The 26,470-nt window shown below is 38.6% G+C and overlaps 1 protein-coding gene across 1 annotated transcript in view; it reads right to left on the reverse strand.

Moving 5' to 3' along the window:
• The window catches only part of PRIM2 (DNA primase subunit 2), a 308,700-nt gene that overhangs the window by 29,975 nt on the left and 252,255 nt on the right, over window positions 1-26,470 (reverse strand). Inside the window, exons 10-11 of the mRNA XM_065885111.1 lie at window positions 11,921-12,047; window positions 5,406-5,488 (exon numbers count right to left, since the gene is read on the reverse strand). Of these exons, the coding sequence (XP_065741183.1) occupies window positions 5,406-5,488; window positions 11,921-12,047 (210 nt within the window). The remainder of the gene's footprint in view (window positions 1-5,405; window positions 5,489-11,920; window positions 12,048-26,470) is intronic.

Here is a 26,470-nt window from a genome sequence, read left to right on the forward strand (position 1 = left end):
TCCAGTTTGGGGGAATTAGAATAAAGCCACTATAAACCCTTATGTACAGGTTTTTGTGTGGACTTAAGGCTTTTATTTCAATGGTATAATTATCTAATAGTGGTATAACTAGCTCAAACAGTATGTGCAAATTTAACTTTATAAGAAATTGCCAACTGCTTTCACAACAGCTCTACCATGTGGGCCCTCAGCAAGAATGAGACTTCCAGTCACTCTGCATCCTCACCAGCACTTGGGATTGTTGTTTTTTTTTTAATTAGACCAATTCTAATTGACGTATACTTTTAAAATTGCATTTCCCTAATACCTAATGCTGAACGTTTTTTTCACGTGTTTATTATTCAAATATTTGGTGAAATGTCTGTTCAAACTTTTTACTCACTTAAAAAACTGTTTTCTGATTATTGAGCTTTGAGAGGACTTTATATCTTTATAATTCTGGAGATAAGTACTTTATGAAATACATCACTTACAAATATTTTTCTTCCAGTCTATGGCTATTTTATTATTCTCTTAACAGTGTTTCTGCAGACCAAAGTTTTAATTTTGATAAAGTCTAATTTATCAACATTTTCTTTTACTGAACATACTGAATCCAAGGTTATTCAGATTTTCTTGTTTTCTCCTAGAAGGTTTACATTTAGATCTATGACCCACTCCAAATTAATTTTTTTAAAGGTATGAGGTATGTGTCTAGGTTTTATTGTTTGTTTTTTTTTTTGACATATGGACTTTCAGTTTTTCTAGAACTACTTGTTGGAAAATATTCTTTTCCTATTGAATTCCTCTGGCACCTTTATTTAAAAATCCATTGCCCATATATATGTGGGTCTGTTTCTGGACTTTTTATTCTGTCCAGTTGATCTCTATGTTTATCATTTCCCTAGAACCACACTGTCTTGATTACAGTAGCCCTACAGTAATTCTTGAAATTAGGTAGTGTGTACCTCTAACTCTGTTGACTGTTTTCATCAATGTCTCAGCATAAAGATCTTGCACATATTCTGTAGATAAATTCATATAAAAAACATTTACATCTTTTTGGTACTATTGCATATGATAATTAAAAATTTTAAATTTCCAGTTGTTTTTTGGAAGAAATATAATTGATGTGTGTATACTGACTTAGTATCCTGCAATTTATTAGTTATAATAGCATTTTGGTAGGTTCTTTGACATTTTTTTTCATAGATAATCACATTGTCTGAGATTAGAGGAAGGTTTTCTTTCTCCCCTTCTAATCTGCCTTCTATTTCTTTTTCTTCCCTTACTGTACTGGTTACAGTCATAGAACGTACTTTGTCTGATTTCAATTCATTTCAATTTTGTAATGGATTTTTAAAGACCAGGATGTGACCTATGTGGGTGTGCATTCACCTGCTGTGGGGCAGTATGTTTACAGCTCAAGTCTTCTACATCCCTACTTGTTCTCTGTCTGCTTATTCTAGTTATTACTGAAAGAGGAGCGCTCAAGTCTCCAAATGTAACTGTGGATTTGTCTGGTTCTCCACTCATTTCTCTCTGTTCTTACTGTGTGTGTGTTTACGCTACGTTGTTGGGGTATGAACACTTAGGATTCTGATGTCTTGCTGGTGACCTGACCTCCATGTTTTTCTCTTTTGGGGGAGGTCTGAGGAATAAATGCAGGACTGCCCATCATCTTTGGCTTTATTGTTGTTCAGTTCCGGTCTTCCTAAGCTGGATACCAAGCTCATTCAAAAAGGATGATGACATGTGATCCTATAAATATGCTTCTTTAAAAAGTAGGTGATGCCAATTAAGTCACAATTATCTCTCTTCTGATCATCAAAATTCTGATTATTAAGATCTAAGTATTTCTTAATGTTGAAGGTATCTTTTTCAAGTAGTTTTTCTCTGAAATAAAAGTAGCTCCATTGAGTCTTACATTGCATTTAAATGCATTTAAATGATATTTTTCTTGACTTTCTTTCAGTATTTTAACATGCACTTGGAGTTTTTAAGCTCTAATTTGCACTTATGCCAGCCTGCAACTAAGTACTCATCAAGATGTTTTACATGGATTTTTCATTCAACAACTTTCTTCCCTTTAGAACACAGCTCCTGAGCTGGCTTCACTCTATTGAAAAGCCACTCAATAAAGACATTAAATGAGAGCAAAATATTATTTACAGCTTGAGCACATGCACTCTGCATCTGTGTTCATCTCAGACAAAAAGTTACAATGCAGGTCCAAAGGATGACGTGGAAATTACTATCACAGCAACTAAGTAAGGAATCTACTTGTGGATTGAGCATAAATGGAGGAATGCAATGGAGTCAAAGGTAAGAGTGTACATACATACTCACTACTGTTAAATAAAAGCATTACTCTTCTTGATAAACATGATAATAGCCTATATTTTTAAAAAAGTGATTCTTCATGAAGTGCCCATCAACAGATGAACGGACAAAGAAGATGTGTACATATATACAATGGAATATTATTCAGCCATAAAAAAGAATGAAATATTGCCATTTGGGACACGGATGGACCAAAAGAATATTATACTAAGTGAAGCAAGTCATACAGAGAAAGACAAATACTATATGACTTCACCTATATGTGGAATCTAAAAAAACAAAACAAATGAATGAACATAACCAAACAGAACCAGAGTCACAGATACACAGAACAAACAGGTGACTGCCAGAGGGGAGTCGGTTGAGGGGAGGAGAGACACGGATGAGGGAGATTAAGAGGTACAAACTTTAAGTTATAAAATAAATGAGTCACAGGGATGATACGTACGGTGTGGGGAATATAGTCAATAACTATGTAATATCTTTGTCTGGTGACAGATGGTAACTAGAGTTTATCATCGTGATTATTTGAAAGATAAAGAAATATCGAACCACTATGTTGTGTACCGGGAACTAACATGGCATTGTAAGTCAATTATACTTCAAAAAGCAAACAACCAACAAATAAACTCATAGAAAAAAGGGTCAGACTTGTGGTTTTCAAAAGTGGGGTTGTGGGAGGGGGAACTGGATGAAGGCAGTCAATCAAAAGGTAGAAACTCCCAGTTATAAGATAAATAATTACTGAGGATGTAATGTAGAACATGATAAACATAATCAACACTGCTGTGCATTACATGTGAAAATAAAGAGTTTTCATTACGAGGAAAAAATATACTTTTTTCTGTTTCTTTACTTTTGTATCTATATGAGATGATGGATATTTGCTCATCTTACTGTGGTCATCACTTCATGATGTATGTAAGTCAGAACACTGTGCTGCACACCTTATACAGTGCTGTATGTCAATCTTGTCTCAAGAAAACTGGAGAAAAAGAAAAAGAGCAAAGGGGTGTACACTGTGGTCATGATGTAATGGAGACATAAGCTAATTCTGCTCGGTTAGAGAGGGATTATCTTTGTTTCTATCTTTATCAAGTCCACCCTCTCTGATGGGTTCTTTTCTCCTCTTCCTACAAACAGGCTCAGGTCTCCTCTGGCCCCAAACATGCAAACAAACCACCCATGAGGCTTACGCTGATAGCGCCAACACCCCTTTCACTAGCACCTTCCGTGAAACATGCTCACTGTCTGCAGATCCAAGCCACTGTCTCATTCATTCATCTTTAAGTGACTGTGATCTTGCTCTGGTTTCCCCCAGGACACTGCCGCCTCTCACCAAATCCAGTCACCTCTCCTCAGTCCTAATCCCACCCAGTCCCTCAGCTACGTAGGACCCTGTGGTTCACACCTCCTCTCACACTCCTCTCCTGACTTTTGTACACTGCACTTTCCTGAAGTACTCCCTCCCTCTCCCCCCATTTCTGCTCTGTCCTTCTACTGCCTGACAAAGGGAAGCATCAGCCAAGATTCTGTTCTGAGTCCTGGCTTTTGACTCCCTACCCCCTCTCCTCCATTATTTGTTCTCCTCTCCCACAGAAAACTCATGATAATCAGCTCTAAAGTAAACTGGGGTTGAGAAGAAAACGTGGAGTCCAAAGGCCTGGCTTCCATTTCTGTTTCTACTGACTTAGTTGCTGTGCACCCAAGGGCATGTAACACCCCACAACTCCACAAAAGTGAAGAGATCTCTTCTAATGTCCCTTCCAATCCCACAGTTCTACAATTCTAACCCTAAAGAACATCAGATTTCCAGCTGGAATTTGTCTAATGCACTGACAAATCCACATTCTGTCTGCCATTTAACTGTCCCAGCTCCAAACCTAATCTCTCAAACCAACAACTTCTTTTAGGTTGCCTATTAACGTTGATGTACTGGTGCCACCAATACCGTAAGCTTGAAATGCTAGTAATCCTATACACTTACCGTCTTTTATTCACACTTTCTCTCTTTTTAACCACCCCCCATACACTCAAGGCCTAATTCACAGAGCATCTCTTCCAGGAAGTGATCCTCAGCCTCCCGATCTGGTAGCCATCCCCCATCTTCAGAAGAGCGGAGACACTATGTGTGCCTCTTTCATTACACTTGGCACATGTTTCCCTCCAGATTCTGGTTATGAAGGAGCAGGGTTTATATCTGAATCTTCTCAGCATTTGCAAAGAGCACCTTGAGCACTGCCTTCCCCAGAGGACGGAAAAACTGTAAGATTTGAACTGAATTGACAAAACTCAATATATACTCGATGCAGCAGAAGCAGTAGAGTTTTCTAGAATAATTTTTTTTTCAAGAAAAAAAATTGATATATAATGATTTAGATGTTCTGGCTCTAAAACAGATATTGTTCTTTTTCAGCTAAGGAAGCAGAAGCTCCTCTTGAACTCCTTCAAAATCCAAGCCAACTTACAAAGCACACGAGAGACAGTATGTCTGTGAGGGCACAAGTTTTTTAAACGCATGTTTATTAAACGATATATTCTTAAATATTTGGTTTTACATTTGAGCATTTCTTTTTTTATCTAAGTGGTTTACGAGGCAAAGTAGTTTGATAAACTGTTCGACCTGATGAACTATCCTCGGAAGTGTGGATCTGACGTAGTAAATGAGAATGCCCAGCCAGTCCATACTGCGTTATCGTCTCCTTCAACTTCCCTGCAGCACAAAGTCTCCAAAATGAAATATGATATCATTGATTTTCAGCTTCATTAATAAGCTTCAATGCATTCCTCTAAAAACTTTTTTTAAAGCCCCCCATTGAGACAGTAAAACAAATTGAGAGGAAAAAAAAAGGTTTTCAGCTTCCGTTATTACGTAAATATGCAGCCTAGCAGACAGAAGAACTAGAATTTCCAAGGAGTCTAAAGCAGAAAAGCCAAAGCTTTGGCTTAATTCACCCAGAAGATAGGATGTTTGGCGTGAGGCCCAGCAGGTAGTACACCGTGTCACTGCAAGAACATGACATGAAACTAAAGGGCCTGTCCACTGTCTCATTACTGAGGCTGCAGGGCAGGGTCCGACCTACCTGGCTGATCCCTGAGGGAGGGATCTTGTATGCCTGCAGCTTCTGTCTCAGCAGCTCGGGATCACTGTGCCGGAAGGGGCACCCTGACAACGACAAGCAGCACAGCAGCAAGGTTATTCACCCGGACGTAATACACCACCACACTCAAAAGACTGTCTCAGCGCCCCTTAACTGTCTAACAGCTTATTAATAAAAAAGTTAATTGCCCATGGGTGCAACTGCTTTCCTCTCTTTATCTAAATGACGACTGAGCTGTGCGGTTACCAGGGCACTACAGCCTCAAGACTTACATAAAACATCCCAGCATTCTCAGGCAAGGCTGCCCACTCACTAGAAGGAGGAAGCAGTTTTAATTATGCTACTAGCTAACAAGCAGAGATAATCACCAAGTAGCTATAAAACAGTTTACCTAAAAACTTTATACAATCTCACATTTTTTTCTAGTTTAAAAAAATTACATAAAGGCATAAAGGAAGACAGATGGTGTAAACAAAAAGAAAAACGTGCAAACTCTAAGAAATATAAAAATCTCACATCATTTTCACATGTTAATTTTATGCCTACTTCCCAAAGAGTAGAATCCATATAAATTTAAAGGAATCCCAGATGGACATGAGATGACAAATAGGAAACTGCTTCATAGAAAAACAACTTATAGTAGGTACACGTAATCTCTATATTATTTCATGAGAAAAATATGGATGGATTACTAAAAAATATGCATAAATAACACAGAAGAATTGAAATGTAAAAGCTGTATTAGGCCAAAATTTAGGAAATTTTAAGTATTTTAATAAGAAACTGTAATGATAAGTCAACATACTTAATTTAAAATTTAATACAGGAAACCAGATAATTTTTTTCAGTCATACAGATGATGGACCTGTAAGTTAATTAGAAACAACTGTGCATCTTTAATGAAATCAATGGAAAATTGGTCGCAGCAAAAATAACGGAAAAAGAGCCTAGATGCTAAACAAATGTGTTTACCAAAAGTCTTAACTACAAGTAAAAGCATCCATGGTAACACTGGATCCCTACAAATTATGAAAGTCACAAAATTCACCGTAGTATATAGTTTATTAAGATCAACACTGTAATGCCATTTAGTACGAGGAAGTGTGACGAGCAGCTGTATAGCACGTAGTTAAGAGTCTGGAGCTGCCCTTCCTGCATCTGAATCTCATTTTACCAGCTATGGGTCAGGGGACCATGGGCACGTCTCATGTCTTGCTGTTGACTCAGCTTCACTGTCTGTCATGTGTGGAAATACACCCGCACAGTTCCTGTGACAATGGAGGATAAAGCCCTTACACTCTCTCGGCTTGTAGGAAGCACCCAACATGGGTTAGCCAACATTATTACTCTAAAAAAAGTCTGATGATGAAATGGCAAAGGGTCCCAATGAGAAAGAAAGGAGGCTTAGTTAAGCCCAGAATTATTAAAGGACACCAAAAAGAGACAGATTAATTGAACTGTCCAAATTTCATTTGAAATAATGGCTATACCTGTAATGAAAAGGATCAGAAAGGGCAAAGCCAAGAAGAAACCGAAGATTGACAAAAAACCAGAGGTCACAAAAAAGTCTTCCAAAGCTACGCTCACAAGAAGAAGAAAACAGAAGAAACAAACCACCTCAGGAGCAGGGAAGCTGGTGTTATTTTGACAAATGACAGAAAGAAAACAGAACTTGACAATTCCTACTTTGTTTCTATCTTCCACATCAAAGGGAACAATCTTCCAAACTGGAAAGGGCTGAACCCACAGGTAACTGAAGATGAAGTGAATGTAGACACAACTAATGCTGATTCCAGCCAAGTGTTGAACAGAACTTCCCAGCACACATTTGTGGAAAGGATGGATAAACAGTCTGGAATATAGTTCTACCTACATCAACTCTGACTGGCTGAACACCACCATTCCAGGCAGTGCTAGTTAATGAAATATGTCAACCTAGGGGCTACAGAGCTTTGCAAACTACACAAATCTAAAAGGATAGAGACTTCTGGTTTCCAGTCTGGCACAGAAAGAGCTTAGAAGTTGTCACTCCATCCTAACAAGTAAAAAGCTGAACAGGGCTTCCCTGGTGGTGCAGTGGTTGGGAGTCCGCCTGCCGATGCAGGCGACACGGGTTCGTGCCCGGGTCCGGGAAGATCCCACATGCCGCGCAGTGGCTGGGCCCATGAGCCATGGCCGCTGAGCCTGCGTGTCCGGAGCCTGTGCTCCGCAACGGGAGAGGCCACAACAGTGAGAGCCCCGCATACCGTGAAAAAAAAAAAAAAAAAAAAAAGCTGAACAGATTGAAAAATCAACAACTCCTCTCAGATCTGTCAAAGAAATGAGGTCACAGGGCAAACCACTGCCCCCCAAATTGGAGGGAGAGGCAGACAGAGAGAATCACAACAAACCAGAGCAGAAATCTCTGTAGGAACCAGCACTGGGGTAGGAAAACCTAACCTGTAACTGACAAATTTCTGGAGTCTCTGTGTGAACAGGTCTGAGAGTCAGAAGCTCCAGGGAGACCAGTCAGAGGAGGGCCACACTTTGCAGCTGAACTTCAGGGGCTCTACCAGGTGCTCACAGTGAATAACAGAGAAATCCCCCTCATGCTCTAGCACGGGGGTAAGCAAAGGTACCATTTTAAATACTCTGGAGTACTCTGTTCCTCTTAGTAAGGCTGCCCTCAGGAGAAACTATTTTACCAGAGCCTGACCTACCTGGGGGGAAGAGAAATGCCCAGCTCCAGCCTTCTGGGGCCGTCCTGTCCCCTCAAAGGGAGGAAGCTGAGAATCACTGTTGAAGTTCACAGCCCACAGCCACAGGGTCACTAAACACTGAGACCCAATTACCCAATCCAACACTATAGACAACCCCCTGCTTACCACTGCATCACTACAGACCTATGTACTGGAGTTTCTCACGTCTACCTTTCAACAAAAAAATAACAGTGTGAAGAGACTGAAAATGTGTCAGAATTAGAGCCAGATAAGGCAGGGATACTGGAGTTATCAGACTGGGAATTTAAATTAACTATGATTAATATGCTGAGGGCTCTACCGGAAGAAGTAGACAACATGCAAGAACAGATGTGTAATGTAAGCAGACAGATGGAAATTCTAAGGAAGAATCAAAAAGAGATGCAAACACTGTAAGAGAAATGAAGAATGCCTTTGATGGGCTTATTAGCAGACACAGCTGAGGAAAAGATCTCTGTGCTTGAGGATATGTCAATAGAAACTTCAAAACCAAAAAAACAAAAGGAAAAACAACAAGAACAGAATAGCCAAGAACTGTGAACAACTATGAAAGGTGTAACATATGAGAATGGGAATACCAGAGGGAGGAGAGAGAGAGAAAGAAACAGAAGCAATAATGACAGAGAATTTCCCCCAAATTAATGTCAGACACCAAACCACAGACCCAGGAAGCTCAGAGAACACCAAGCAGGATAAATGCCAAAAAAAGGCAGCTAGGCATATTATATTCATACTTCAGAAAATCAATAACCAAGAAAAATCTTGAAAGAAGCCAAAGGGGAAACACCTTACCTACAGAGAAGCAAAGAAAACAATTATATCTAACCTATCCTCAGAAACTGTGCAAGAAGAGAGTGGAGTGAAACAGTTAAACTGTTGAGAGAAAAAATCCCTCAAACCCAGAATTCTGTACCCTGAGAAATTCTCCTTCAAAAGAGGAGAAATAAGGATTTTCTCTGACAAAAAAAAATTCAGGTAATCTGTTGCCAGACCTGCAGGGCAAGAAACATTAAAAGAAGTTCTTCAAAGAGAAATAAAATGATACAAACCAGAAATTCAGATCTACCCAAAGAAAATCTGAACATCAGAGAATGATAAGGAAAGGTAATATAAAAACTTTTATTTTCCTTATTCATAACTAATATGACAGATAACAGTTTGTTCAAAGTAATGGAAACAGTGTATTCTGTTATGCATGTTTATGTATATATCTGTGTGTGTTTATATATTCTTAAGTATAAATGAAATGAATGACAGAATGATACAGGGAAGTAGAAATATTCATTATTATAAGGTACTTGCATTACTTATGTGTGATGTGGTGATCTGAAAAGAGAGTTGGATTAGTTGTACACATATAGTGAAAACTCTTTAAAAAATAAAACTAATTTAAAAAGTAACGAAAGAAATACAATAGATATGCTGAGAAAAAAATGGAATCATATAAAATGCTCAGTTAAAACCACAAAAGGCAGAAAATGTATGTAAGACAAAAACAAATGAAGAATAAGGGCAACAAATAAAAAACACTAACAAATATGGCAGCCATTAATCCAACTATACCAATCATTACTTTAAACGTCAGTGGTCACCAATTAAACATAGATTGTCACAATGGATCAAAATCAAGACCCTACGGTATGTTGTATACAAGAAAGCCACTTTAAAGACTCATATGGATTGAAAGTAAAGACAGAGAAAGATACATCATGCGAACACAAATCAAAGAAGTGGGAGTATCTATGTTACTTTCAGACAGAGCAGTGTTCAAAGGATGGGAGTTTATGCAGGATAAAAAGGGGCATTACATAACGATAAGGGGTGAATACTCCAAGAAGACATCACCATCCGTAATGTGTATACATTTAACAAAAGAGCATCAAAACACATCAGGGAAAACCTGACAGAATTGCAAGGAGAAGTGCTGACTCCACTGCTGGACTCCACCTCCATCAAGCTGGACAGATCCCGCAGATGGAGAATCTGCAACAACACAGTGAGCTCACGAGCACCAACATTCTGGGACAGAAATGATATCCATAACTGGCTACACCCAACAGCGGCAGAGAGCACATCCTCAGCTCAAAGGGACAAGCCCTCTGCTGTGGGCCGTGTTGACATGGGGACAGCTGAGCAAGTGTGGGGCAGAGGGCACCCGGGAACTCTCTATACCTCCTGCTCAGTACTGCTGCGACCCTAAAACTGCTCCACAAAAATATAGCTTATTCACTTAAAGAAAGGGTAGATCAATGTGTCTAAAAAACAATATGACCTCGTTGAGTGTTTGCTAAGTACAGTGGTCCCTCAGCATCCACAGAGGACTGGTTCTGGGACCTGCCTGGGATACCAAAGTCTGCAGGTACCCAAGTCCCACAGTTGGCCCTCCGTATCCGAGGTTCCACATCCTCAGATTCAGCCAACCTTGGATCGTGTAGTACTGTATACATTTGTTGGAAAAAATCTGCGTGTAAGATGGACCCACGCAGTTCAAACCCCTGCTGTTCAAGAGTTAGCTGTGTATTATTTTCTAGCTGATAGAGTTTAAATTAAAAACAAAGTAAAACAAACAGAATGGACCAGAATAAATAAGATACAAAAACAGGAAGAAGAAATATAAAATCCTGTCTTTAAGCTAATAAAAATCAACTAAGTAAGTGCTGAGTGTGAGGACCTGGAAACCGACAGAAGAACCACTGGGAGTTTCACTTGGCCAAGCTCAGTGTAAGTTACTCCCTGGTGTGGCCACTGGGAAAAGCTACAGACTTTCTCACCACAAGTATCTGGTCAGTTGTTTTCAAAGTTTAGAAGACATCAAAATCACCCAGAGAACTAGCAAATAAATCTGAGTTTATGCGTCTGAGGGTGGAGCCTAAGCCTGTATTTCTAAAAGTTCCGTAAGTGCCTGACACAAGTGGTGAAAACCGCTCACTGTGTGTTCCAGGACTGGCCACCTTTGCCATCTACTAAATATGAATGCTCTGGACACATGAAGCATCTTTCTTAAAATTCCATTTGAGATTTTTTGGATCTTTAACAGCCTGCAAGTGTGTGATCTTCTAAAAAAGAATTTCATTTAAGATGCTAAAACAAGAAAAAGTTTTGACACATATTGCAGTCAGTTTTGGTAATCTAGAAAATTTAACTAATATGGACTATTAAATCATCCTCTCACATACCAGACAAGTGAGGAGCTTTTCAAGGTATGCTCAGAGAACTATTTTAGAAAAAAGTTGTTAAACTCAGAAATCTACAGAAAACAGATTAACTTTCTTTTTAACCTACAACTTAGGCAAATTGATAGATGTTTGAAACTGTGACGTGTTAAATCCCTCAATCTTTGTCAATCAGATGATAGTAATGAGAATAAAACACACTCTCCCTCAGTAGTCTTTGAAAATTGATCAATCTACTGTTCCAAAATTCGAGGCACTCAATTTTTAAAAGCTTTGAAGAACTCGCATCAGCCTTCTAAGACACATGCAGAACAGGAGAAAGAGAATAGCAGGTGAAGGGGACCGAGGACTAAAGAGCCCAGTCCAGCACAAAGTAGAGCACAGCAGAACCACTTTCTTGTGCTGACCCAGCTCAATAATAAGACATACCACTAGAATTTAGTGGAGCTCTGGCTTGACCTGATGACCGACACAAGCTACAAACCCGTTCCCCTTAGTAATGCAAAAACCATTCCACTGTTTCAGTGTTTCCTACAGAGCTCCTGGGTTCCTGTACATCACAGACACATCCAGAGGAAGCACTTACCATGATAATCCCCTTGGCTTGGTGGATTGGTTAGGATAATCTTCAGGCAACTGTAAGGCGTATAGTCTGTCCTCTTGCCTTCCTTTCCAAAGCTATGACGGATATTGTAAGAGTAGCCTTTATCAAACTGATGAGAGGAAAAAGAAAGAAGAGACAAAGTAAGCCAGCATTGTACTGGTGGTGTCAACAGTGCCCACTGGAATCGAAGAGTACAAAGTGATTTTTCTAAAATAAATTTAGCATTCACAGGCAGATGTACATTTATACCAATACAACATTTGGGTCCCTTACAGGTTTTTAAAGGTAAAAAACTTAAAGGAAACACATTTCTCAGGTTAGAGACACCTTATGTTTATATGTTTAAAGATGAGGATAATCCTTTCCTGAGAAGAATAATCGATTTGCTCATTTCTTGGCTTGATTCCAAAGATCATGCTAGATGTAAATCATCTTCTCTACTCCCTTTATCCTAGTCTTCCCTGAATTCCCACATCCTGCCTATTCTACTTTTGAAGTGTCTCCTTAATTAATACCTTCCTCTGGATTTTCACTATACAAAACAAGCAGTCAGCAAATGCTTGATGAAGGAACTACTGTGATTGCCTCCTGCCTGGAATTCCTGACTCATGTTCAAAATGCAAGGTAATGGCATAGGAAGGACTTTGAAATGGGTGGGATAAGAAGAAAAAAGGAACTCATATTTATTGAAAGGCTCAGTATAGTGGGTCTAAGCTATCTAACACTTTCAGGAAAGCAGGACAGAGAATCAGAATAAGAGATTGGAAAATACTGTGGGTTTTTATGGGTGAGATTTTTTTTTTCATTTAAGTATAGTTGATTTACAATGTTGTGTTAGTTTTTGGTATACAGCAAAGTGATTCAATTATATTTATATATATTATATTCTTTTTCAGATTCTTTCCACTATAGGTTATTACAAGATATCAAATATGGTTCCCTGTAGTATATAGTAGGTCCCTGTTGTTTAGGGGTGAGATTTTTAAATTTGAGGCTACAATTTACATTTAGTGAAATGCACAGATCTCAGGTCTACAGTTTGATGTAACACATACCCGCATCAAGAGACAGCATGTTTCCACCATCCAAGAGGCCCCCTGAGCCCCTCAGCATTCTTCCCCGCCCTCCACACCCAGAAGCAACTATTGGTCTGACTTTTGTCACCGTGGCTTTAGCTATTCTATAACTTCACATAAATGGAATTGTACAGTCTTTTGTTTTTGTTTTTTGCAGTACGCGGGCCTCTCCCGCCGCCGTGCAGCACAGGCTCCGGACGCGCAGGCCCAGCGGCCATGGCTCATGGGCCCAGCCGCTCCATGGCATGTGGGATCCTCCCGGACCGGGGCACGAACCCGCGTCCCCCGCATCAGCAGGCGGACTCCCAACTACTGAGCCACCAGGGAAGCCCTGTACAGTCTTAAGTATTTTGTGTCTGACTTTTTCATGTTTTTGAGATTGATCCATGCATCACATGTATCGTCACATGTACCAGCAGATTGTTCCACTGTATGAATATACCAGGTAGTTTACCTAGTCTCCTGCAGATGGAAACCTGGGCTTTTTCAGTTTGGGGCTGTTATCAGTAAAGCTGCCATGCACATTCTTGCAGATGACTTTTGTGGACATTATTTTCATTTATCTCAGATAAATATGCAGGAGTAGAATTGCTGCTAACCATTTTCCAGAATGGCTGTACTATTTTATACCCCATCAGCAATGCATGAGAGTTCCACATTCTCCCCAAAGTGTGGTGGTGTCAATTTCATTCATTTTAGCCATTCTAATAGATGGGTAGTGGCATCTCATTCTGCATTTCCCTGATGACAAACACTGTTGAGTACTTTCTCATGTGCTTTCTTGGCTGTGATATGCCTTATCTTTTATCTTGTAAAGTGTCTGTTCAAGTCTTTTTAGAAACTGGGTTGACAATTATTCCATTGAAAGAATTCTTCATATATTCTGGATACAAACCTGTTAGGTGTTACAAATACTTTCTCAGTCTGTGGCTTCTCTATTTTCTTGATGTTACTTTTTGACAAGATGAGCAGATGGGTTTATTTTTGATGAACGCTAATTAAATCACGTTTTTATGGCAGTGCTCTCTGTGCCCTCTCTAAGATAGGTTGCAGAGATATTCTGTATTGTCCTTTAGAAGCCATAATGTTTTAGCTTTTCAGTTTAGGTCCTGATTCATCTCGAGTTAATTTTCGTATGTTCTCTTTTTATCCCCTGTAGGGAAAGAAAAATATTTTTCCCTCTACCTTCCTAGGTTAAATGGCTGGGGCCCATAAATCAAACTAATAAAAGACAGATTAACAAGGAAAAAACCCCCCACTTAATTACATTTGTACATAAGTACATGTACAAAGAGATACGACTCAAGGAGGTAGCCTGATGACTGAAGCTTAAACATCATCTTAGGCTAAATCAAGGAAAAGGGGTTTAGGAATTCTGGGTTGGGGAAGCAAGTTCTGAGAAGGGGAGGGGAGGAAATACAGGGTAAATAAGGGTTGGCTTGTTCTGCAGATAAGACTTGGGTAGCTTTCTTCCTGGTACAGAGATAACATTACAAATGTAAATTTCCTTTATAAGAGGGGAAATTTATACTGTATCCTTAGGCAGTTAGGGGAGGAGAGAGCTTTTCCTGCATCTGCTCGTCCTTTAGCTCAAAATAACCCTTATGCCTGCCAACTGGAAATTGTCACTTGCCATCTGCCTCTACAAGGATGAGGTCCCTGGCCACTGCAGTTGCTGACCTTCAACACCGCTTGAAAGGAGTTCAGGGCTGAGATCAGGAAGGAGGCACTCTGTGCTCTGGTATAACTGTGAACAAGCCTTCAGATAGTTAGATACTTTCAGGTAAAGATTTTATGAGCCTAATTTTATGAGCCTAATTTCTTGCATCTTCCTCGTGATGAGCAGCAACCTTCTGCTGAAATGTGTGCTTGACTGCATGTACCCCCGTCATTAAAATCACATACATACTGACCTTCCCCCCTTATCTCTTTGGAGCAGTTCCTCAGAGCTGAGAGGCTGTCTCCCAGGCTATAGTTCTCATTTTGCCCCAAATAAAACTTAACTCACAACTCTCACATTGTGCATTTTTTTCAGTCAACATGCCAAAATAGCGTATTTTGGATGGCATATCCGGTATCCTTCACCCCCATGTGAACTGGATAACACTTTTTCTAACACCATTTATTGAAGATATTTTATTCCATTGCCCTATAGTTCCATATTTTTGCCGATGCCACACTGTTCTCTTTACAAAATCTTTAGAATAAGTCTCAAATAATGTAAGTCCTCCTGCTTTGGTTTTTTTCAATATTATTTTGGCTATTTTATGTCCTTGCATTTCCATATAAATTTTAGAATCAGTTTATCAATTTCTACTTTAAAAAAAAAAAAGACTGCTGGAATTTTCAGCAGTCAGTAGCTTACAGTTTCATAACTACCTATCTGCCCACAAGCAATCTACAACCAGGAAAACAAATGGCATTTCAACAGAAAACTTTCAAGAAAGAAAATTTTCAAATTACCATTAAATTTCACTGGTGAAAACAAGAATGTTAAAAGTTCCAGCAAACATATTTTATGGACTCCTATTTGTTTAGTCATAAGCATTAACTATAATCAATCTCCTTGTGCAAACTTTTAGGTATGAATTGAATTTAATTAGACATAAGATTTCTGTACATTCATCAGAAAACACTGAAAGAACTTTTCGGTCAGCCATTATGTTAAAGTAATGAAAAGCTACCCTCTCTAAAGGAAGAAAAGCGATAATTATTATCTTTCCCCTCCCTTTCCTTTCCAATTTACTTCCCGCTTATGTGTACATATGTCTAAAATTTGGACCTTACTAAGCTTTCGGGCTATTCACGTATTTATCATACAAACTGTCTTCTCTAGTTTTCAGACTGGCAAACTCTTGAAATACTGTGTAGAAGGTACATTTGTTGGGTAATGTTTTTTAGGGAATACTTACTTTCCAGGTGCCCACATTCACAACTCAAAGGAACAACTGTAAGGTTCACATGGGAAGAGGGGGTGAGAACCAGGTGGAAACACTCTTTTCCGCCTTGGCTCCTCCATTCCACTCCAGCCAGCAACGGGAAATGCCAGAAAATCAACACCAGGCCTGAAGGTGGTCGAGTGGAAGCTGGCAACCTGTCAAATTAGTCCCGTGGCACTGCAATCTGCATTTCTGCTCAAGTCAGCAGCAAATCATTTTCAGGGCCACTATGTTACCAGTAGAACTCAAGAAACATGATAAAGCAGGTGCATCCTCATCCTGCTCCTACCCGTCTCTTTCAGAGTCTTCCTCACAAGTCTGCCTCCCACCCCAGCTCCACCTGGGGCCCAGCGACTGCATCTTATTACATTTTTTATAGTATTTACACCCAAATCCTCTCAGAGGTCATGAGTAAACCTCTAACTGTCATGAGCAGTGCATGGTCTTCCTTAGAAGAAAGTCTTTCCTACCAAGAAAAGCCCGCAGGCCAAGTATTAACTCCCACTGTCAGAACATCAAAACCTGCCTTTCATAAGTCAAGCTTAGCTTGCACAGTGAAGTGAGAATGGTTGCAAACCAAGTGCCCTTCAGAGAGAGATTTATATTCAAAAAGGAAAATCTTCTTGACCTAAGTGAGGCAAAACAACCATATATATGTGGGCAGAGAACAGGGTAAGGATATGGTAATTTTTAACAAAGACATTTTCAATACTTTTTTGGTGAGTTGTTTCCTACTCATAAGAATTTGGAATTCTAATTTACATATTTAAAAACACACAGAGGGCAAGTCTGCCAACTACAAAGGGCCCTCCTTCAATGCCCAGATCTAGCATCCCACACATCATCACGAGGGGCCCCAGGAAGTTTAGTTGCCACAAGTGCCAACAGGAGGGCACAGCTCAGCAGCAGGGCCACACGTGTAAACAGACCTGTACTTGGGGAAGGGCGTGAAACCACCCATGATCTCTCCTTGACACACATTCTTGCTGACTCTCCTACAGCTTGTGATCGTTGATTATCTCTTCTCTTGTCACTTCCCTAAAGCTTTACTTACAATGTTAATAAGCAGAATGCATGCCATAGGCATTTAATACATAATGCCCACCCTTTAAATGCTTACTTACGAAATTACTCAATTATTTGTAAAATTAATTTTGTAATCAGTCACCTACAGATTGCAAATACTTCTCTTTAACTCTTAACTTTAACCACAGTTTAACTCTTTGAGGTCACTGAAACATCATATACATTCTAACCAAACAACACACTGAAGGAGACTTAGAGACCAAAGGCTGATAGTTAAGACAAGGGCTTTAAGTCAAATACCTAAGTTTAAATCTTGTCTCTACCACATGTTAGCTGTGTGACCTTGGACAGGTGACTCATCGTCTTTATAACAATTCCCTTACACAGTATATAAAAATAAAGGAGTAATACTTCATATGCAGGGTTGGTGTGAAGATGAGCTAATAGCTCATCTTCATAAAGCACGTGGCATAGCTTCTAACACAGAATAAGCTTTGAATTGAATATATTTTTGAGTTATCAATATCAGAAAAACAAACCAATCTAAAAAATGGGCAGAAGACCTAAACAGACATTTCTCCAAAGAATACATACAGATGGCCAACAAGCACATGAAAAGATGCTCAACATCGCTAATCATCAGAGAAATGCAAATCAAAACTACAGTGAGGTATCACCTCACGCTGGTTAGAATGGCCATCAGCAAAAAGTGTGAAAACAACAAATGCTGGAGAGGGTGTAGAGAAAAGGGAACACTCCTACACCATTGGTGGGAATGTAAACTGGTGCAGCCACTATGGAGAACAGTATGGAGGTTCCTTAAAACATTAAAAATGTTCACATCCTAATCCCTTTCCATGGAGAACATTTTCAGTTCTAGACTCGAGAACATGCATATTTTTTTCCTTCAAATTTCCCGAGGCAGCATCATGCTAAAATTTTAAAATTTGGATTCCCCACTTTGTTAGAAAATAAAAAATAGTGAAATGCTAAAAATCCACAGAAAAAGTATTGAATAAAATGATCCTATGTAATTTTATAAGGTAGTTGATTAAGCAGATCACTTTCAGTGGAGTCAATAGATCAAAAGAAAGATCAGCTGTGTATCAAAAACCTGCCATAATCCTCAGAGGGAAGTGGAGAGCATTGTGTTCATGAACGCAGGTGGTGTGGGGTTAGTGGGTTGGTATGTCTCTTTCATATTCTGCTATAAGGACTATACCCAAACGGACTCAGAAGACAACACTTGAGGATCTTCTGTGACCTGGGGCTCTGTGATCTCCATCATTCTAACTGTATCTATTCATTCAGATATTAAATAAAGAACATCATTTCTAAATTCCTAATGGAGAATTTAGTACAATTGTACTACTGTTTTTAGCAATAGAACCAAAATTATGCTTAGTGATGTTTCAATAATAATAACTTACATTTACACAGATCTTTAGTGGTGATGAAATGATTCTTCTTAGACCCTTTACTACTTGTAAGGTATGGAAGTTAGGTATCCCTATTTTATAAATATGCAAACTAAGATTTCAAAAGTCAAATGATTAGTTATTTCAATTACTTAGTAGAAAAGAGATGGAATTTAAAATCTTACTCTTTTATTTTCTAGAAACTACTACAAAATTATAAATGGAGAAAATTAATAAATAAATACAGGCAACTGTCAGTTATCCATGGCAAACATGCATCTGTAGGCTGCTTCCCTGCTGTCACTCAGTTGCTTCAGGGACATCTGAAAGTCACACTGAACCACAGTTAAACAAAATGTTTCTGATTCTACTGTATACCAGGGAAAAGAGTCTACTCTCAAAGAAATGGTAACTCTAACAAGCCACTCACATAGCATTTATTTAGTTCCTAATTTACCATGATTTTAGAATCATTAAAAATGATAAATTTGAAGTTAACCATCTGAAATGAAGAAACACTAAAAAGTATTTCATCATGCTTCCAAATTACCAGGTACTCTTTTTTTTTTTTTTTTTTTTAAATAAATCTATTTATTTTGGGCTGGGTTGGGTCTTCAGTGCTGCACGCGGGCTTTCTCTAGTTGCAGCGAGTGAGGGCTACTCTTCCTTGTGGCGCGCGCAGGCTTCTCATTGCAGTGGCTTCTCTTGTTGCAGAACACAGATGGGCTCTAGGTGCGCGGGCTTCAGTAGTTGTGGCATGTGGGCTCAGTAGTTGTGACTTGTGGGCTCTAGAGTACAGGCTCAGTAATTGTGGCACACAGGCTTATTAGTTGCTCCACAGCACGTGGGATCTTCCTGGACCAGGGCTCAAACCCATGTCCCCTGCATTGGCGGGGAGATTCTTAACCACTGAGCTACCAAGGAAGCCCTAGGCACTCTTGATATTTGTCCCCTCTACCATTCTAGGTGGCACATGACAAGGAACTGGGGTACAAAATCAGGGAAAAGGGGATATGAAAGCAGAGAGGAAGGATGCAGTACACAGCATCACTCACCTCCCTGGCACCTGGACCTGGAGTTTCAGCAAATGTAGCTTCCTCATCAGTCGGAATTTAAGAGCTGGAGCAGGCATCAGCCAGCATCTAATGTAGCCCTGAGGGTGTAGGAAAGCAAGGAGCAGGGGGTTTAGTCCTCAACCACAGGGAGAGTGAGGGAAAGAACCCTTGTCTCCGCACTGCCTACTTTGTGTACTTCTCGGTCTAGGCTGTAACCAAGGCCAGCGTGAAGCCTAGCAAACTGCAGCTGTTCACGAGGCTGAACCACTGAGCATCTTCCTTGTACATGTGCTCATCAGATCGCCCCACCAGAGGACCAAAAGCAAATCTTATACTGATCATTCTGTTAGTTTTCAGTGACAAAGGAGAGTTGGCAAATTCCCATCGCTAAATACCATATCTTAACATTATTTAAATAGAGGCCTTGACAATTCAACCGAGAGGAGATGGGCTGGGAGAATCATGAGGTGGGCCACTAATCAGCCTTTAATCACCTTAAACAACAAGGCCCTACTGTACAGCACAGGGAACTATATATTCAGTATTTTGTAATAAACCATAATGTAGAATATGAAAAAGAATGTGTGTGTGTATACATACATATATAAATATAAAAAACCGAATCACTTTGCGGTACACCTGAAACTAATACAACATTGTAAATCAACCATACTTCAGTTAAAAAAAAAAGATCTCCAACTGTTCAGACAGTTTGCCTGATACTAGGAAAGGACAGATTAGTGATAGAATTTTCAGCATCCCACCTGAAACGCTTGTTTTAGAAAATCTGCTTTATTCACTGGTATGGATGCCACCAACATAACAGTGAATGAAAATTTATTAAAATTCCAAATATAATTTCCCAACATTTGAAGACAGAAACCACAGACAAACCTTCATTCACTAAAGTAAAAACATTTACTGAATCACATACTTATAGCCTAAAAGACCAAATTTAATAGCCCTTAAAAGGTGGCCAACTTAGTCTCTATCTCACTGGTAGCTAAAGAGCCAACATCAAACAAACCCTAACAGAAAAGCAAAGAAGCAGGCTGCCTGATGCTCTGGTCCAAGACCAGCTAGCTCAGCCCACGTAAACTGGTCTTTTCACTCACTGGAAACAAGAGAAGCAAACTGAAACCATTGTCGAAGCCTGCAATCAGCGACCACACAGAAGTGAGCTGATGAGAGCTTTTCATTGCTCAATGAAAGGCTCCCTCTTCATAGATATAGTACTAATTTTTTACAAACATTTTGAAATCAAAATAAATGTACATTTATTTAACTTCTGCTAGATTAGTTTTATCCTATTTACTCATTTTCCCATATTTAGTTTTTGTCAAAAATTTTTCCATACTTTGCTTTTCTACATTACGTTATCCACAGTGTTAGTATTTTCTAGAACTGAATTTCTAATATGACAGAATTTTAAAGATCTAGCTTTATCATTAAAAAGATGTCTCAAGATACTGCTTATAACCTATTGTGCATATTATGTGCAATAAATCTAAGGTTCTGAAGAGCTGCCAGGATGACTGCAAAAATATAACTCTTACAACTTAACATCTTACAGATGTTAAGAAATATCTAAATATTTTTATAATAAACACTTAAATATTTACATATATAGATATATATTTCAATGATATCTTTCTGGGTGCATAAAGGTTCAGAATTGTCATATACTCCTGGTAGAGTACACCTTTTATCAACATATATAAATATAACTGTTTTCCTGTTTAATAGTTTTCTCTTGTACTGCATTTTGTACAATATTAATATTTTCACTCCAGTTTTCTTTTTGATTCCACTTGCTAGTACTCCCCTCTCCACCTTCATTGTCAATCCTTCTGCATCAGAAAGTCTTGTATAAATAGCAAATGGGTAACTGGCTACCCATGACCACCCTCTAGTGGTTACTCAGAGCATATGAAAACACTTTTTCTATCAATGTCAAAAATGAACCAGACTCTCTACAAAAAAGACAAGATTTCTAGCACACTCTTACTTCCATCATAATTATAAAATTAGCTCCAGCATAATTAAGGATTAAATGATTTTCCCAGAGTCACAATAATACAGTTAATATTTCACTTATTCGATTCTATGTCATCTTCTAATCATCTAAGTTTGGCTACATAACAACCAAAAGAAAAAATTACATTGGATTTTTAAAGTAAATATATTATAGAATATATCATTCCCTGAAATGAAAAAGGGCATGAGATAAAGTTTTAATTTACAGTGGGAAGCCAGATTTTTCCTCTACAATTTCAGGGACAAAAAGAAGATGAATATGGATCTGTTGCCTCTTGTTGTAGACAAGTGTTTTCTTTCTTTTCTAAAGGTTAGAGGGAATCCCCTAAGGCTGCACCTGGATATCAAAAGAGAAATACACGAAATATTCTATGAAGAGTTATTAAAAGGTATTTTGAGGGACAGACAGCTACTTTATTTTTCAAGGGAATTAACAAGGCATTTTGGGTTTTTTTTTCTTACATCTTTATTGGAGTATAATTACTTTACAATGGTGTGCCAGTTTCTGCTTCACAACAAAGTGATCAGTTATACATATACATATGTTCCCATATCTCTTCCCTCTTGCATTTCCCTCCCCCCAACCCCCCATCCCACCCCTTTAGGTGGTCACAAAGCACCAAGCTGATCTCCCTGTGCTATGCAGCTGCTTCCCACTAGCTAACCACTCCACGCTTGGTAGTGTATATATGTCCATGCCACCCTCCCGCCCTGTCACAGCGTACCCCTCCCCCTCCCCATATCCCCAAGTCCATTCCCCAGCAGGTCCATGTCTCCATTCTCATCCTACCCCCAGGTTTTTCATGACACTTTTTTCTTTTTTTTTTTCTTAAATTCCATATATATGTGTTAGCATACGGTATTTGTCTTTCTCTTTCTGACTTACTTCACTCTGTATGACAAACTCTAGGTCCATCCACCTCATTACAAATAGCTCAATTTCATTTCTTTTTATGGCTGAGTAATATTCCAGTGTATATATGTGCCACATCTTCCTTATCCATTCATCCGATGATGGATGCTTAGGTTGTTTCCATCTCCGGGCTATTGTAAATAGAGTTGCAATGAACATTTTGGTACATGACTCTTTTTGAATTATGGTTTTCTCAGGGTATATGCCCAGTAGTGGGATTGCTGGGTCATATGGCAGTTCTATTTGTAGTTTTTTAAGGAACCTCCATACTGTTCTCCATAGTGGCTGTACCAATTCACATTCCCACCAGCAGTGCAAGAGTGTTCCCTTTTCTCCACACCCTCTCCAGCATTGTTTCTAGATTTTTTGATGATGGCCATTCTGACCGGTGGGAGATGATATCTCATTATAGTTTTGACTTGCATTTCTCTAATGATTAATGATGTTGAGCATTTCATGTGTTTGTTGGCAGTCTGTATATCTTCTTTGGAGAAATGTCTATTTAGGTCTTCTGTCCATTTTTGGATTGGGTTGTTTTTTTATTGAGCTGCATGAGCTGCTTATAAATTTTGAAGATTAATCCTTTGTCAGTTGCTTCATTTGCAAATATTTTCTTCCATTCTGAGGGTTGTCTTTTGCTCTTGTTTACAGTTTCCCTTGCTGTGCAAAAGCTTTGAAGTTTCATTAGGTCCCATTTGTTTATTTTTGTTTTTATTTCCATTTCTCTAGGAGGTGGGTCGAAAAGGATCTTGCTGTGATTTATGTCACAGAGTGTTCCGCCTATGTTTTCCTCTAAGAGTTTGATAGTTTCTGGCCTTACATTTAGGTCTTTAATCCATTTTGAGCTTATTTTTGTGTATGGTGTTAGGGAGTGATCTAATCTCATACTTTTACATGTACCTGTCCAGTTTTCCCAGCACCACTTATTGAAGAGGCTGTACTTTCTCCATTGTACATTCCTGCCTCCTTTATCAAACATAAGGTGACCACAAGTGCGTGGGTTTATCTCTGGGCTTTCTATCCTGTTCCATTGATCTATATTTCTGTTTTTGTGCTAGGACCATACTCTCTTGATTACTGTAGCTTTGTAGTATAGTCTGAAGTCAGGGAGCCTGATTCCTCCAGCTCCGTTTTTCGTTCTCAAGATTGCTTTGGCGATTCAGGGTCTTTTGTGTTTCCATACACATTGTGAAATTTTTTGTTTTACTTCTGTGAAAAATGCCAGTGGTAGTTTGATAGGGATTGCATTGAATCTGTAGATTGCTTTGGGTGGTAGAGTCTTTTTCACAATGTTGGTTCTTCCAATCCAAGAACATGGTATATCTCTCCATCTATTTGTATCATCTTTAATTTCTTTCATCAATGTCTTATAATTTTCTGCATACAGGTCTTTTGTCTCCTTAGGTAGGTTTATTCCTAGATTTTTAATTCTTTTTGTTGTAATGGTAAATGGGAGTGTTTTCTTGATTTCACTTTCAGATTTTTCATCATTAGTGTATAGGAAGGCCAGAGATTTCTGTGCATTCATTTTGTATCCTGCTACTTTACCAAATTCATTGGTTAGCTCTTGTAGCTTTCTGGTAGAATCTTTAGGATTCTCTATGTATAGTATCATGTCATCTGCAAACAGTGACAGCTTTACTTTTTCTTTTCCGATTTGGATTTCTTTTATTTCCTTTTCTTCTCCAATTGCTGTAGCTAAAACTTCGAAAACTATGTTGAATAAGAGTGGTGTGAGTGGGCAACCTTGTCTTGTTCCTGATCTTAGTGGAAATGCTTTCAGATTTTCACCATTGAGGACGATGTTGGTTGTGGGTTTGTCATATATGGCCTTTATTATGTTGAGGAAAGTTCCCTCTATGTCTACTTTCTGCAGGGTTTTTATCATAAATGGGTGTTGAATTTTGTTGAAAGCTTTCTCTGCATCTATTGAGATGATCATATGGTTTCCCTCCTTCAATTTGTTAATATGGTGTATCACGTTGATTGATTTGCATATATTGAAGAATCCCTGCATTCCTAGAATAAACCCCACTTGATCATGGTGTATGATCCTTTTAATGTGCTGTTGGATTCTGTTTGCTAGTATTTTGTTGAAGATTTTCGCATCTATGTTCATCATTGATACCAGCCTGTAGTTTTCTTTCTTTGTGACATCCTTGTCTGGTTTGTGTATCAAGGTGATGGTGGCCTCGTAGAATGAGTTTGAGAGTGTTCCTCCCTCTGCTATATTTTGGAAGAGTTTGAGAAGGATAGGTGTTAGCTCTTCTCTAAATGTTTGATAGAACTTGCCTGTGAAGCCATCTGGTCTGGGCTTTTGTTTGTTGGAAGATTTTTAATCAGAGTTTCAATTTCAGTGCTTGTGATTGGTCTGTTCATATTTTCTATTTCTTCCTGATTCAGTCTTGGCAGGTTGTGCATTTCTAAGAATTTGTCCATTTCTTCCAGGTTGTCCATTTTATTGGCATAGAGTTGCTTGTAGTAATCTCTCATGATCTTTTGTATTTTTGCAGTGTCAGTTATTACTTCTCCTTTTTCATTTCTAATTCTATTGATTTGAGTCTTCTCCCTTTTTATCTTGATGAGTCTGGCTAATGGTTTATCAATTTTGTTTATCTTCTCAAAAGAACCAGCTTTTAGTTTTACTGATCTTTGCTATCGTTTCCTTCATTTCTTTTTCATTTATTTCTGATCTGATTTTTATGATTTCTTTCCTTCTGCTAACTTTCGGGTTTTTTTGTTCTTCTTTCTCTAATTGCTTTAGGTGCAAGGTTAGGTTGTTTATTCGAAATGTTTCCTGTTTCTTGAGGTAGGCTTGTATTGCTATCAACTTGCCTCTTAGAATTGCTTTTGCTGCATCCCATAGGTTTTGGGTCTTCGTGTCTCCATTGTCATTTTTTTCTAGGTATTTTTTTATTTCCTGTTTGATTTCTTCAGTGATCACTTCGTTATTAAGTAGTGTACTCTTTAGCCTCCATGTGTTTGTATTTTTTACAGATCTTTTCCTGTAATTGATATCTAGTCTCTCAGCGTTGTGGTCGGAAAAGATACTTGATACCATTTCAATTTTCTTAATTTTACCAAGGCTTTATTTGTGACCGAAGATTTGATCGATCCTGGAGAATGTTCCATGAGCAGTTGAGAAAAATGTGTATTCTGTTGTTTTTGGATGGAATGTCCAATAAATATCAATTAAGTCCATCTTGTTTAATGTATCATTTAAAGCTTGTGTTTCCTTATTTATTTTCATTTTGGATGATCTGTCCATTGCTGAAAGTGGGGTGTTAAAGTTCCCTACTGTGAATGTGTTACTGTCCATTTCCCCTTTTATGACTGTTAGTTTTTGCCTTATGTATTGAGGTGCTCCTATGTTGGGTGCATAAATATTTACAATTGTTATTTCTTCTTCTTGGATTGATCCCTTGATCATTATGTAGTGTCCTTTTTTGTTTCTTCTAATAGTTTTTATCTTAAAGTCTATTTTGTCTGATATGAGAATTGCTACTCCAGCTTTCTTTAGGTTTCCATTTGCATGGAATATCTTTTTCCATCCCCTCACTTTCAGTCTGTATGTGTCTCTAGGTCTGAAGTGGGTCTCTTGTAAACAGCATATATAAGGGTCTTGTTTTTGTATCCATTCGGCCAGTGTGTGTCTTTTGGTGGGAGCATTTAGTCCATTTACATTTAAGGTAATTATCCATATGTATATTCCTATTCCCATTTTCTTAATTGTTTTGGGTTCGTTATTGTAGGTCTTTTCCTTCTCTTGTGTTTCTTGTCTAGAGAAGTTTCTTTAGCATTTGTTGTAAAGCTGGTTTGGTACTGCTGAACTCTCAGCTTTTGCTTGTCTGTAAAGGTTTTAATTTCTCCATCAAATCTGAATGAGATCCTTGCTGGGTAGAGTAATCTTGGTTGCAGGTTTTTCTCCTTCATCACTTTAAATATGTCCTGACAGTCCCTTCTGGCTTGCAGAATTTCTGCTGAAAGATCAGCTGTTAACCTTATGGGGATTCCCTTGTGTGTTATTTGTTGTTTTTCCCTTGCTGCTTTTAATATGTTTTCTTTGTA

This window comes from Phocoena phocoena, chromosome 10, assembly GCF_963924675.1.
Source record: "Phocoena phocoena chromosome 10, mPhoPho1.1, whole genome shotgun sequence".
In the NCBI taxonomy this organism is placed as follows: domain Eukaryota; kingdom Metazoa; phylum Chordata; class Mammalia; order Artiodactyla; family Phocoenidae; genus Phocoena; species Phocoena phocoena.